This window comes from Falco rusticolus, chromosome 18 (genome assembly GCF_015220075.1).
Source record: "Falco rusticolus isolate bFalRus1 chromosome 18, bFalRus1.pri, whole genome shotgun sequence".
NCBI classification, from domain to species: domain Eukaryota; kingdom Metazoa; phylum Chordata; class Aves; order Falconiformes; family Falconidae; genus Falco; species Falco rusticolus.
Window position 1 is genome coordinate 6,535,955 of NC_051204.1, and position 12,835 is coordinate 6,548,789.

General features: G+C 67.0%; 3 protein-coding genes across 10 annotated transcripts; 1 reads left to right on the top strand and 2 right to left on the bottom strand.

Moving 5' to 3' along the window:
* Positions 1–67: 67 nt before the first annotated feature.
* LOC119158994 (metabotropic glutamate receptor 6-like) lies at positions 68–7,086 on the top strand. Of its 3 annotated transcripts, none has more exons than XM_037411500.1 (11): positions 68–991; positions 1,369–1,846; positions 2,850–3,066; positions 3,394–3,529; positions 3,812–3,966; positions 4,085–4,243; positions 4,584–4,781; positions 4,982–5,118; positions 5,304–5,847; positions 6,060–6,451; positions 6,906–7,086. In XM_037411500.1, the coding sequence occupies exons 2-11, from the start codon at positions 1,379–1,381 to the stop codon at positions 7,053–7,055; spliced, it is 2,556 nt and encodes an 851-aa protein (XP_037267397.1). In that variant the 5' UTR covers positions 68–991; positions 1,369–1,378; the 3' UTR covers positions 7,056–7,086. The 3 variants fall into 3 exon arrangements, with proteins under 3 accessions (XP_037267397.1, XP_037267398.1, XP_037267399.1); XM_037411501.1 differs by having other exon boundaries at positions 1,372–1,846; XM_037411502.1 differs by having other exon boundaries at positions 6,810–7,024.
* A 66-nt stretch (positions 7,087–7,152) lies between these two features.
* On the bottom strand, positions 7,153–10,549 carry ZWINT (ZW10 interacting kinetochore protein). 6 transcript variants are annotated; one of them, XM_037411524.1, is made up of 9 exons: positions 9,740–10,541; positions 9,257–9,266; positions 9,085–9,169; positions 8,903–9,027; positions 8,548–8,711; positions 8,057–8,107; positions 7,713–7,795; positions 7,494–7,636; positions 7,153–7,271 (listed from the first exon to the last, which is right to left on the bottom strand). In XM_037411524.1, the coding sequence occupies exons 1-9, from the start codon at positions 10,097–10,099 to the stop codon at positions 7,255–7,257; spliced, it is 1,038 nt and encodes a 345-aa protein (XP_037267421.1). In that variant the 5' UTR covers positions 10,100–10,541; the 3' UTR covers positions 7,153–7,254. The 6 variants fall into 6 exon arrangements, with proteins under 6 accessions (XP_037267421.1, XP_037267423.1, XP_037267422.1 ...); XM_037411526.1 differs by having other exon boundaries at positions 7,154–7,271; positions 8,903–9,008; positions 9,740–10,537; XM_037411525.1 differs by lacking the exon at positions 9,257–9,266 and having other exon boundaries at positions 7,154–7,271; positions 9,740–10,539.
* Positions 10,550–11,004: 455 nt separating this feature from the next.
* TSR2 (TSR2 ribosome maturation factor) lies at positions 11,005–12,351 on the bottom strand. The gene is made up of 4 exons (XM_037411540.1): positions 12,216–12,351; positions 11,770–11,860; positions 11,578–11,669; positions 11,005–11,235 (listed from the first exon to the last, which is right to left on the bottom strand). The coding sequence occupies exons 1-4, from the start codon at positions 12,294–12,296 to the stop codon at positions 11,020–11,022; spliced, it is 480 nt and encodes a 159-aa protein (XP_037267437.1). The 5' UTR covers positions 12,297–12,351; the 3' UTR covers positions 11,005–11,019.
* Between the last annotated feature and the right edge of the window lie 484 nt (positions 12,352–12,835).

The window sequence follows — 12,835 nt, forward strand, 5'->3', positions numbered from 1 at the left end:
GGCGTGGCTACTTGTATGGGGCGGGGTTACAGCGGGGGTGTGCGTACGTCAGCGGCGGGAAGCGCGCGGCGGCGCTTGGGCGGGAACGGCGCGTGGCGGCGCTTGGGCGGGAAGCGCGCGGCGGCGGCAGCAGCTTAACGGTCGCCAACGGTTCTTAACGGGCGGCCCGGCGGCTCCTCAGGCTCCGGTTCCCTCAGGCTTGATCCTCCCGGGACCCCTGAGCCCCGCCGGGGCCCCTCGGCCCCTCAGGTGCCCTCAAACCCCCTCGGGGCCCCTCAGCCCCCCTCAACGTCCCTTCAGGTCCCCTCAAACCCCCTCTGGATCCCTTCAGATCCTTCTGGGTTTTCTTAAAACCCCACCCCCACCCCCCCAGCGTCCCCTTGGCCAAGACATGACCACCCTAATGTCCCCTCAACTCCTTAGGCCCCCTTAAATCCCCTCTGAGTCCCCTCAGCCTCCCTACAGCCCACCCAATGTCCCACTAGGCCCTCCCATTTCCACCTCAGCCCTCCCCATGCCCCCCTCAGCCCCATGGGGGGGTCACAGGCACAGACGGCTGGGCACCCTGGCTGCATCTGAGCAGTGGGATTATCTCCCGCCTTCCCCCCCCCCTAATCCAGCAGCTGTTGAGGGGATTAAGATCCTGCTGAACCACCCCTGGGGGCTCAGCCCCACAGTGCCCACCCCACGGCTGCCTCAGCCCCATGGTGGGACCCCCAGGAGGTGTTGGGGGGGGGGGGGGGAGAGCACCCCTAATCCAAGCCCCCCTCCCCCCCAAATAATTGCCAGAAGTTTTTAATTGGGGCAGGCCTAGGGGATTATGGGAGTTCAGCCAAGCACAGCGGGGGGAACTCAGACATCTGGGGGGGTGGGGCAGGGAGGGGGACCACGGGGACAGAGGCAGGGTATGGGAACAGGGACGGGGGGAGTCCCTACCCCGCATCCACTGGTGGCTTCTGAGGATCCCAGGCATCCAGGACCTCTGACCCAGGTGAGCAGGATGCGCGGGCACCCAGGACCCCCAAATGCCTACCCCATGGGGTGCTGTGGGACCCCCAAGTCCCTCCTCACACCCCATAGGGTGCTGGTGCCTCCCCATTCCCCCCATCCCCCCCATTGGGTGCCAAGGACCCTCAAACCCCAATGTATATGGGTGCCACCCTCCCCCTATAGGGTGTCAGTCCCCCCTCCCCTCCCTGCCCCATAGGGTGCTACCCTGCCCTGCAGGATGCCAACCCACCCCATAGGGTGCCAGTCCCCCCCCTCCCTGCCCATAGGGTGCCATCTTCACCCCATAGGGTGCCAGTACCCCCCTCAGTGAGGTGCCCTGTGCCCAGCGTGTCCCCTCACACCCTCTCTGTCCTTCAGCAGCCTCGTCATGCTGCTGCTGCTCACCCTCAGCACTCTGTGGGGGCAGGGGGCAGCCCCGCCGTCACCCACCCAGCCACACGCCATTCGCCTGGAGGGTGACCTCACCCTGGGGGGGCTCTTCCCTGTCCACGCCCGTGGGCCCGCTGGGGTCCCCTGTGGTCCCGTGAAGAAAGAAAAGGGCATCCATCGCCTGGAGGCCATGCTCTACGCCCTGGACCGGGTGAATGGCGACCCACGAGTGCTCCCAAACCTGACCTTGGGTGCCCGGATCCTGGATACCTGCTCCAGGGACACGTACGCCCTGGAACAGGCCCTCAGCTTCGTCAGGAGCCTCTTGCCTCCCGCCGGGGGTGAGGGCATGTGTCCCGATGGCAGCGCCCCACGCAGGCCCCCCCCCGAGCGCCTGGTGGGGGTCATCGGTGCCTCGGCCAGCTCCGTCTCCATCATGGTGGCCAACGTCCTGAGGCTTTTCGCTGTGAGTGTGGGCGTTGGGGGCGGGGGGGCCCTTCCCGGTGCCCCCAATAGCCTGTTGCCCCCCCATACTGGGAGCAGGATCCTCCTGCACCAGAGATTGGGCCCCCCATTCCTGTCCTAGTTGCCTGGGCCTCCTTCCTGGTGCCCCCAGTAGCCTGTTGCCCCCCTATACCGGGAGCAGGTCCCTCCTGCTCCTGGGGATTGGGGCCCCCCGCCCTGGACACCTGGGTCCCCTTCCAGAACCTTCGGATGTGTGTGTGTGTGTTACCCACAATGCCCCAGGGTGGCAGCAAATGGCCCCAGGGGGATTAGGGGGGGATTAGGGACGCTGGTAGGGGGGGGTGTCCCCCTTCTGTGTCCCCACATGTCCCCTCACACCCCCCCAATTCACCCGTGTCCCTCCTGTGCTTTCGTGTCCCCCAAGTCCCCCTATGTCCCTGTGTCTCCTCACACCCCTCAATATCCTGTGTCCCCTCGTCTGTCCCCCATGTGTCCCTATGTCCCTTCACATTCCTCCATGTTCCCTCATCTGCCCCTCTGTTGTCCCCTCATGTTCCTCCTTATCCCCTGTGTCTCCCCCATGTCCCCTCATCTGTCCCCTTATGTCCCCCGGTGTCCTCTCACACTCCTCCACATCCCGTGTCTCCATGTCCCCTCATCTGTCCCTCTGTGTCCCCCTGTGTCCCCCCACATTCCTCCACATCCCATGTGTCTCGCCACGTCCCCTTTGTCCTGTCACATCTCTTAAGAGTGTCACCCCATGTGTCCCCGTGTCCCCTCACTCACCCTTATCCTCCCATGTCCCCTCATCTGTCCCCCTGTGTCCTCACACCCCTCCACATCCCCCTGTGTCTGCTGACACCCCCTGGTCCCTCCTGTGTCCCCACATGTCCCCCCCGTGTCCTCCTGCCCCCTCATCTGTCCCCCGCATGTCCCCTCAGACCCCCCCACATCCCCTGCGTCCCCTCGGTATCCCCCGTGTCCGCTGACGTGCCCTGCGGCAGATCCCGCAGATCAGCTACGCCTCGACGGCGCCGGAGCTGAGCGACCCGGGGCGCTACGAGTACTTCTCGCGCGTGGTGCCGCCCGACTCGTACCAGGCGCAGGCCATGGTGGCTGTGGTGCGCGCCCTGGGCTGGAGCTACGTCTCCACCCTGGCCTCCGAGGGCAACTACGGCGAGAGCGGCGTCGAGGCCTTTGTCCAGAGCTCCCGCGAGGCCGGTACGTGTGCTGGGGGTCACTGGGGTATGCTGGGGGCACTGCGAGGGGCACTGGGACATGGGGGGGGGGGTGTGCCAGAACATGCTGGGGATGCCAGGAGGGGCACTGGGATATACTGGGAGCATTGAGAGGGGCATTGGGATGTGCTGGGGATGCTGGGAGGGGCACTGAGAGCACTGTAAGAGGCACTGGGATATACGGGGAGGGAGAGCTGTGCAAGGAGCAGGGAAAGCGCTGCCCCCTCATCTACCCCCAGTGAGTGACTGGGGTCTCCGGGAGGTGGCATTACTGGTCTGTACTGGTTCATACTGGTTTGTACTGGTGCAGGGGGCCTGTGCATTGCCCAGTCCATCAAGATCCCGCGGGAGCCACGCCCAGGGGAGTTCGCGAAGGTGATCGGGCGCCTGATGGAGACCTCGACCGCCCGTGGCGTTGTCCTCTTTGCCAATGAGGATGACATCCGGTAAGACCAGTATAAACCAGTACAGGCCAGTATAACCCAGCACAGGCCGGTATAGACCAGGAACTGGCCCAGAAACACCCCCTCCCAGTGTCACCTGCATGGCCCACGGTGGCTTCACCACCTCTATCAGTCACAAGTGACCAGTAACCCCCAGTAAGGACCAGTAGCTCCCAGTCCCATCCACTTCCTTCCCAGTGCCTCCTCCCAGTAGCTCCCCTAGTGCCTCCCAATCCCCCCAACTCCCCTCCCAGTGCTCCCAGTAACACCTCTCATCCCCCACAGGCGGGTGCTGGAGGCAGCGACCCTGGCCAACCTCTCGGGCCACTTCTCCTGGGTGGGCTCCGACAGCTGGGGGGCCAAGATGGCGCCGGTGCAGGGGCTGGAGGACGCCGCCCATGGCGCCATCACCATCCTCCCCAAGCGCGCCTCCGTCCCCGGTGAGTCTGCCCCACACCACCCTGGGGGTGACCCACCAAACCCAGTGGGTGTGGGGAGGGTCCTGTCACCGTCTCGCCGTGGGGTGCCCCACGGCGCTATGGGGTGCCCCCCTTCCAGGGTTCGACGAGTACTTCACCTCCCGCTCGCTTGAGAACAACCGCCGCAACCTCTGGTTCCATGAGTTCTGGGAGGACGACTTCAACTGCCGCCTGCCCCACGGCGAGCCCCACGGCGACCCCCCGGGGGGCCCTGGCACCCCCACACGCAAGTGCACAGGTAAGCCCCTATAGCACCTGGCTCTGCCCCATAGCTGTGAGTGGCCATGGTGTAGGGCAGCCTATGCTGGCCCCCCGGTGAGTGGGGCACCCATGGGAACTTGACCTCTATGTGGGGGGGTGCCCCTGGCTGCCCACCGCACACCTGTGGGGCAGCCGGCGGGTCCCTGACCCACACGTGTGGGGCAGAGCCTTCCCACCCCACGGAGCACCCTCACCTTACACCCCACCCCACGGGTTCACCCCGGGTGCCCCCCTCTGGCCCTTATAAAATGGGGACCCCTGGGTGCCCCATAACTTAGGGGGCAGCCTTGGGTCCCTGACCCCTAAGTGTGGGGCAGGGCGGGAGCGGATCGGCCGGGACTCGCCGTACGAGCAGGAGGGGAAGGTGCAGTTCGTCATCGATGCGGTGCTGGCCATGGCCCACGGTCTCCACAGCCTCATGGGGGAGGCCTGCCCGGGGGGCGGCCTCTGCCCCCACATGGACCCCCCCGATGGCCGCCGTCTCCTTGCCCACATCCGCCGCGTTGCCTTCAACGGTACTGGGGGGGACTGGGAGGCACTGGGGACCCTACTGGGATATACTGGGAGCACGGGTTTGCTCTATTGTGGGAGATGCTGGTGCTAGGGGGGTGGTGTCAGTGCGCCTTACTGTGTGTTTGCATTGGGTGTTACTGGTTTATAGTGCTTTATACTGGTTCTTACTGGGGTTTTTTTTATTATTTATGCTGGTACACAGGCAGTGCAGGGACGCCAGTGAGCTTCAACGAGAACGGTGATGCCCCGGGGCGCTACGACATCTTCCAGTTCCAGGGGGGCAACGGCAGCGGCACCTACCGAGCCGTGGGGCAGTGGGTGCAGGGGCTGCACCTGCGGGTGGGTGCTGGGTCCCCTTGGGTGCCCCCATGGTCAACTGGTGGGACCTCCCTAAACGGTCAACTGGGTGCCCCCACGGGCGCTGGCTCTCTCTCCCCGTGGGCACCCAGCTCCCCTTGTCGGGTGGGGAGCGCTGGTGGGAGGCTCCTGGTGGGCACCCGTGTCCCTCACTCCTGTCCCTGCAGGCCGAGGAGATGGCGTGGGGCTCCAACAGCACGTCCCCACCACCCTCCGTCTGCAGCCTCCCCTGCGGCCCCGGCGAGCGCAAGAAGCCGGTGAAAGGTGTCCCCTGCTGCTGGCACTGCGAGCTCTGCGGCGGCTACCAGTACCGCGCCGACCTCTTCACCTGCCTGCCCTGCCCCTCCGACCTCCGCCCCACCCCCAACCGCACCGCCTGCCGCCCCACCCCTGTCCTGCGCCTGCGCTGGGGTGACCCCTGGGCCGCTGTCCCCCTGGCTTTGGCCACCCTTGGGTTGATGGCCACCGGTTTCATCTTGGTGACCTTCATCAAGCATCACGAGACGCCCATCGTGAAGGCGTCAGGGCGGGAGCTGAGTTACGTCCTCTTGGCTGGCATTGCTCTGGTCTACGCCATCACCTTCATCATGGTGGCCGAGCCCGGTGTTGGCGTCTGCACCCTACGGAGACTCTTCCTCGGCCTGGGGATGACGCTCACCTACGCCGCGCTCCTCACCAAGACCAACAGGATCTACAGAATCTTCGAGCAGGGTGAGCAGGGAAGGAGCCGTGGGCCAAGGGCATGAGGAAGGGGACAGGAGTCCGGGTCGCCGTCAGGAGGGACGTGGGATGGGGTCCCACCTACCCCTGTGCTCCTCACCAGGACCCACCACATGTCCAAGTGAGGTCCGTTGGGGGCACCGAGAGTTGTGGCAGACCCAGGGCCGCTCCCCAGTGCCCCTCTCCTCCCCTCCCCCCTCCAGGCAAGCGGTCAGTGACGCCCCCGCGCTTCATCAGCCCCACGTCGCAGCTCCTCATCACCTTCACCCTGAGCGGCCTCCAGCTGGTGGCTGTGGCCGCGTGGCTGCTGGTCCGCCCCCCTCACGCCCTCATCGACTACGACATGGGCCGGACCCCCGACCCCGAGGATGCCCGCGGGGTCCTGCGCTGTGACATGGCAGAGGGCGGCACCCTGGCGTGCCTGGCGTACGCGCTGCTGCTGATGCTCACCTGCACCGTCTACGCCGTCAAGGCGCGCGGCGTCCCCGAGACCTTCAACGAGGCCAAGCCCATCGGCTTCGCCATGTACACCACCTGCGTCGTCTGGCTGGCCTTCGGCCCCATCTTCTTCGGCGCCGCGCAGTCGGCCGAGAGGGTGAGCAGGTGGCGGGGGTGGGAGGGGGGGTCGGGAAGGTGGGATTTTGGGGGGACACACGGGATTTGGGAGGGGTCTGGGTGGACACAGGAGATTGGGGAGGGGGACAGGATTTGGGGGGATCCAGGGAGTCTTGAGGGAAACGGGAGATTGGGGAGGTGGGATCTGGGGAGGGACATGGGCAGTGTGGGGGGGCCCCAAGCCGTTGCCCCCCCCCCCCCAACCCTCACATGACCCCCCCCCCCGCAAGCCCCCCACCCCCCAAACCCCTTGTGCAACCCCCCCCAAACCTTTGAGCAACCTCTTACATCAGACCCTCGTGTGACCTACCCACCCCCCACGCAACCCTTCGCACAAGACCCTGGTGCAAATCCTTGTGTAAAACCCTCCTGTGAAGCACCCCCCCCCCCCCCCACCCGCCTCGTGCACGTGCTGGTGCGAGCCCCCGCGCCAGGTGCACATGCAGACGGCGACGCTGACGGTCTCCATGAGCCTCTCGGCCTCGGTCCCCCTGGGACTGCTCTACGCGCCCAAGGTCTACGTCATCCTGCTGCACCCCGAGCGCAACCAGCCGCGCCGCCGGGGCCCGGACCCCCCCCCATAGCCCCCATCCCCCAGTAAAGGCAGATGCACGATGAGACACTGGTGCCTGCTTTTAGTTATTTGTGGGGGCGGGCATCAAGGGGAAGAGGCGGCAGCAGCAGCGGCGGCAGCAGCTCGGGGTGCAATAAATTTATTGGAGGGGAGGGGGGGTGGCTTCCTTTCGGGGTTCACAAGGGTGGGGTGCCCTCCAGCAGCACCAGTCAGTCACTAGGGGGGGCTGCGGGAGACAGGGGGGAGTTGGGGGGGTGGGATTCACCCTCAAGTGCCCCAGAGAGCACCCCAAAACCCACTGGGGGGGCCCCAACCCCCCCCCGGGTCCCCCAACCCCCCCCTATAGACCCTTCAGCGTGTCCAGGGCTGCCCTAGGGACAGCCCCCTGCCCCCCAAATCCCCCCCAGGAGCCCCCCAAATCCCCTCCAGCCACCCCGCGCCCCCTCACCGGCAGGCAGAGGCGCCCCCTGGGGGCTGTGGTGCAGGTGATGGGCTGGGGGGGGGCGCTCCATCACAGGGGCCCCCCGGGGCGGGGGGCAGCCCCCAGCCCCCCCCGTCAGCATCCGGTACAGGCGGCAGCTGGCCTCGGCCCTGCAGCAAGCGACGTCTCAGGCCCCGCCCCTCGGGGCTGACCCCGCCCCCGTCACCACTGGCTCCGCCCCCTCACCTCAGGGCCGCCTCCTGGCAGTGCCGCAGCGCCTCCTGCCGGCTGAGCCGCTCCTGCCGCTGCTCCGCCACGCGCCCCCGCAGCTGCACCGCGACACCTGGGTCCCCCGAAGGTGGGGAAGGGGGGCACCCGCGCTCTGGGGACCCCCCCTGCCCTAGGAACCCCCCCCACCATGGGGACCCCTCACCCCACTGACCCCCCTGCCATGGAACCCCCCACCATGGGGACACCCTGTGGCCCTGGCAACCTGCCCCTGCCCTCAGCCCCCCCGGGGACACCCCCCTCCCGGGACCCCCCTCAGACCCCCAGACACACACACACACACACACACCCCCCCAGCTCACCTGCTCTCGCCTTTCCAGCGCCTCACGCAGCTCTGCCTCCAGCTCCTCCTTCTGCGGGGCAGCACCCACAGGACCCCCCCAGCACCCAGATCTGCCCCCAAGCACCCGTGGGATAAACCCCCCCACCCCAACACCCTTGGGATCCCCCTACCCCCCCATTTCCCCCCATCCCCCCACAAATGCCCACAGGCCACCCCAGCACCCATCCCCTCCCAGTACCCCTATCAACTCCCCCTGTGCCCCCCCAGCACCCATCCCCCCGCCCAGTACCCCTACCCACCCCCTCCGTGCCCCCCCCAGCACCCATCCCCCCGCCCAGTACCCCTACCCCCCCGTGCCCCCCCCAGCACCCATCCCCCTCCCAGTACCCCTACCCACCCCCTCCGTGCCCCCCCAGCACCCATCCCCCCCCCAGTACCCCTATCCCCCCGTGCCCCCCCAGCACCCATCCCCCCCCCAGTACCCCGTCCCCCCCAGGCACCCCCCCTTACCTGCTGCAGGCGGGCCTCTAGCGCCCCCTGCAGGCGCTGAAGCAGGCACTGGCCCTTCCGCAGGCGGGTGAGGGCAGAGGGCAGTGCCCCCCCCAGCACCTCCTCACACTCCGCCTTCAGCTCCCGCCAGCGCTCCCGTGCCTGAGCCAGTGCCCCCGCCTCACCTGCAGGGAGTGGCCTTGTCACCTGCCCCACCGGGCAGCCCCTGGGACCCCAACACCCCCCCGGCCAGCAGGGGGCACCCTTCTCTGCACCCAATTAGGGGAATCGGGACACCCCCCCCCCCCATCCCTAGAGCCCCCCAGCCAGCAGGGGGCACCCTTCTCAGCACCCCCACAGGGACTCGGGCACTCACAGGGGGCCAAGGGGGCCAGGTGGGGGCCGGGACTCTCGATCACACCCAGCAGCTGGCACAGCACCCGCAGCTGTGTGAGCAGCAGCTTCTGCTTCCGACGGGTGTCCTGGGGGCAGCCGTGGGGCCTTACGGGGCAGTCAGGGGGCAGCTGTGGGGGGCTACGGGGCAGTTGTGGGTCTCACCACAAGATGCTCAACCAGGACACGGGCCGGGATGTCGCTGTTCTCCTCCTCCAAGGCCAAGGCGGCCTCGAGTGCCGCCAGCGTCCTGGGGACATGCGTGGCCCGTCACAGACACGTGGGGGCCCGGGACCCACTAGGGACACGTGTGGGGACACAGATCCCTCCCAAGAACCTGAGAAACCCTATGGACACACGTGGGAACATAGCACCAACCTGAGGACAGGAGATCTCCCCCCACCCCACCCCTCAAAATACATCAGGGACACGCGTGGGGTCCCCAGGACCCCCCCAGGGAAGGTGTGTGGGAATAGGTGGGCCCCCCCTGAGGACACGAGACCTACCCAAGGGACCCCGCTGAGGACAGAGAAACCCCACAGGGATGCGCAGTGACACGGGGACCCTCCCGAGAACCCGAGACGCCCCAACGACTCACGCAGGGACCCGGGGACCACCCCCCCAGGGACACATGTAGGGCGCCAGGGTCCCACAGGAACACGCGTGGACACACGGGACCTCCCCAGGGATACATGTAGGTCCCCAGGATCGGCCAGGAACACGCGTGGGAACACAGAGCCTCCCCCGGGACACCCGTGGGAACGGAGCCAAAATGGCGGCGGCCTGAGGGGCCGCGCGCGGGCTCCCCGCCGCCGCTCACCGCCGCGCGCGCCGCAGCCCGCCCGCCTCCACCATCGCTGCTTCCTCCCGCGCTGCCACCGCGGCCCACCAATCGCCCGCCACCGCTTCTCGCCCCGCCCGCCGCCCTCCTCCACCAATCGCCGCCCGTCCCCGCTGCCGCAGCCAATCTCCTGCCACCGCTTCTCGCTCCGCCCGCCGCCTTCCTCCACCAATCGCCGCGCGGCACCGCCCTCACTGACGGGTTGCCCCGCCAATGACCGTGTGTGAAGGCAAGCCCCCCCCCCCCCCCCCTCGCTGGGGGCAGCGCGCCACCACTTTGGAAGGGGCGGGGAGAGGGGCCGGACTGGTGGCACTGGGAAGGGATGCATAGGGGCTCCATAGGGTCCCGGGAGAGTCCCTATGGGGCTATAGAGCCTCTATAGGGTCAGGAGAGGTCCCTATAGGGTCCGTGAGGGTCTCTGTATGGGCTACGGGAAGTCCCTACAGGGCTATACAGCCTCTATAGGATCTGTGAGAGTCTCTGTATGGGTTGTGGGAGGTTTCTGTGTGGCTGTAGGGTCTCTGTAGGATCGGCGGGTCCCATAGGGGCTGTGGGGGACTCTGCACAGTTATGGAGAGTTCCTATGGAGCTATAGGGTCTCTATAGGTTCACGGGTGTCCCTATAGGGGCTGTGGGTGGCTCTATATGGGTTACAGGAAGTTCCTATGGAGCTATAGGGTCTCTGCAGGGGCTTCCCCCAAAAAAACCCACGACCCAGCTTTCCCCACCCCCCAGCTGGGGGCAGTGGCTTTATTACCCCCACGTTGAGGGGTGGGGGGGGGAGGGGTGATGCCCAGGTTGGTGAGGGGGGGGGGCATCCCCCTCACCGCCGCCGCCGCCGCACCAGGGTCCAGCCATCAGGGGGGGGTGGGGGGGTCCCACACTCCATCGCCTGGGTGGGGTATGACATCATCAGTGTCACCTCCCCCCCCCCTTGGTGACATCAGCAGCGCCCTCCCCCATGTCACAGGGGCCCCCCTGTTGCCCCCCTCCCCGGATTTGCTGACATAATTATTGCCACCACCACCCCCCCCCGGGCATTCTCTCTCATTTGCTGATGTCATCAGTCCCCTCCATGTCCCACACCTATCTGATGACATCATCAACATCCCCCCCATGTCCCCTCCCCATTCAATGACATCACCAGCGCCCCCTGCCTGCAATTTGATGACATCATAACCACGCTCCATAGGGTTCTGCAGGATCTGCCCCACCTCAGTGACATCACCAGCGTACCCCCACCCATTCTGATGACATCATCAGTGCCGTACCTCCTCCTCCTCCTTGCTGCTCTCCTCCTCCTCCTCTTCTTCCTCCCCCCGCCCGGGGGTGGCGGGGGTGGGGGCGGGGTGGGCGGCAGCCAGGGCTGCGCAAAGGGCAGGGCCGCGGCGAGCCAGCGCCCCCAGAGCCTCCCTCACCCCCGCCACATCCCCCCGGCTGGCCTGTGCAAACAGCGTCACCAGTTCTCGGCTCACCTACGGGCAGGAGGGCATACTGGGAGAGGGCTGGCAGAGCACTGGGATAAATTGGGAGGGAGCTGGGATATATTGGGAGGGGCTGGGAGGGAGCTGGGATATATTGGGAGGGACTGGGAGGGAACTGGGATCCCTAAAGGGTACCGATAAGAGCTTGAGTGGGAACTGGGCTGTACTGGTGACTGGTTTGGCTACAGGAATACTAAGGACATACTGGAAAGGGACTGGGGGTGAGGACAAGGACCGCTAACAACCTGGTGGGGTGAACTGGGTTGTGCTGGGAGTGCTGGGGGCTGGGCTTGGAGGCTGGTGGGAGCATCCTGGTATATACTGGGAGCCCACCTGCTGCAGGCTGCCATCCTCTACTGCTGTATCGAACTCATTATCCATCACCTCGGCCAGGAACTCCTCCACCTCCTCCTCCTGCAGCTCCGCTGGGGGGCGGGGGGGGGCAGTGCGTGTGTCACGGTTACCTCTCACCCCTCCCCCACCTGGGGGGCACGGGGGGGAGGGGTGGGGAGAGGCAACACTCACCATTTTGTGCAAAAAAGTCCTGCAGGGCCCCTGCCAGCCATGCAGCCTTTTCGGGGCCCTGTGGCCCCCCGAAGCCCTGGGCCACAGCCAGCTTGGGGGGGGGGGGGGGGAGGGAGAAGGGCATGTTGAGGCCACGCCCACCCTTGGGGGGCGGGGCAGCCTCCCAAGTGTTTCCTAGGCCCTCCCCCTCCTGGTTTCCCCCCTCCACAGTGTGTGTCCCCCATGGCACCCTCCCGGTGTCCCCCTCATTGCGTGTCCCCTCCCCTCTTCTCCCTCTCCTCGATTCCCCTCCCCCCCCCCCCCGATTTTCTCTTCATGTCGTCCCCCCCGGTTCCCCTTACCCCCCTGTTTCTGTTCCACCGTATCCCTGTCCCCCCGTTCCCACTCCACCCCACCCTCCCCGGCTCCCCTCCACGTCCCACGCCCCCCGGTGCCCCCCGCCACACCTGGAGCGCGGCCCAGCCGCTCAGCACCGCCTGCACCCCCTGGGCGAACAGGCCCCGCTCCTCCAGCCCGGGGGCCGCCATGACGCCGCTGCGCAGGGCGCGCAGCCGAGTACCGAGTGACCGATCGGCGAGCCGAACGCCGAGCCACCGAGCGAGCGAGCGCCGAACGCGCGATCGTCAGGGGGCGGGGCTAAAGGCGGAGGCTGGAAAGGACTACAGATCCCGGCAGCCCCCGCGCGGCGGCGGTCACGTGACGCAGGTGAGCGGGAGGGGCGGGGGGAGGGAGGGGAGCGGGGCTATAGGGGCCGGGGGGTGCGCGGGGGGGGGGGGCTATGGGGTGGGGGGCACGCGGGGGCTATGAGGCGCGGGGGGGCGTATGGAGGCTGTAGGGGAACGCGGGGGCCATAGAAGATGCGGAGGTTTACAGGGCTATAGGGGATGTGGAGGTGTACGGGGCTATAGGGAGCTCTAGAGTGCTGTAGGGGATGTGGGGGCTATCGGGGATGTGGAGGTGTACAGGAGCTATAAGGGATGTGGGAGCATATGGGGGCTATAGGGGATAAGAGGGTATAAAAGGGCTATAGGGAATGTGGCGGTGTATAGGGGCTATGGGGGGTGTG

Bases quoted from the DNA above. Each gene is read 5' to 3' on its own strand.
- LOC119158994 (XM_037411500.1), top strand. From the start codon at position 1,379: ATGCTGCTGCTGCTCACCCTCAGCACTCTGTGGGGGCAGGGGGCAGCC. The intron at 3,530-3,811 runs GTAAGACCAGTA...CATCCCCCACAG, and splicing joins GCCAATGAGGATGACATCCG to GCGGGTGCTGGAGGCAGCGA. The intron at 6,452-6,905 runs GTGAGCAGGTGG...CCCCCGCGCCAG, and splicing joins CCGCGCAGTCGGCCGAGAGG to GTGCACATGCAGACGGCGAC.
- ZWINT (XM_037411524.1), bottom strand. From the start codon at position 10,099: ATGGAGCCCCTATGCATCCCTTCCCAGTGCCACCAGTCCGGCCCCTCT. The intron at 8,712-8,902 runs GTGAGTGCCCGA...CACTCCCTGCAG, and splicing joins CCTGGCCCCCTTGGCCCCCT to GTGAGGCGGGGGCACTGGCT. The intron at 7,796-8,056 runs GTGAGCTGGGGG...GTCGCGGTGCAG, and splicing joins CGCTGGAAAGGCGAGAGCAG to CTGCGGGGGCGCGTGGCGGA.
- TSR2 (XM_037411540.1), bottom strand. From the start codon at position 12,296: ATGGCGGCCCCCGGGCTGGAGGAGCGGGGCCTGTTCGCCCAGGGGGTG. The intron at 11,670-11,769 runs GTGAGTGTTGCC...CCCGCCCCCCAG, and splicing joins GGACTTTTTTGCACAAAATG to CGGAGCTGCAGGAGGAGGAG. The intron at 11,236-11,577 runs GTGGGCTCCCAG...TCCTGCCCGTAG, and splicing joins AGGATGGCAGCCTGCAGCAG to GTGAGCCGAGAACTGGTGAC.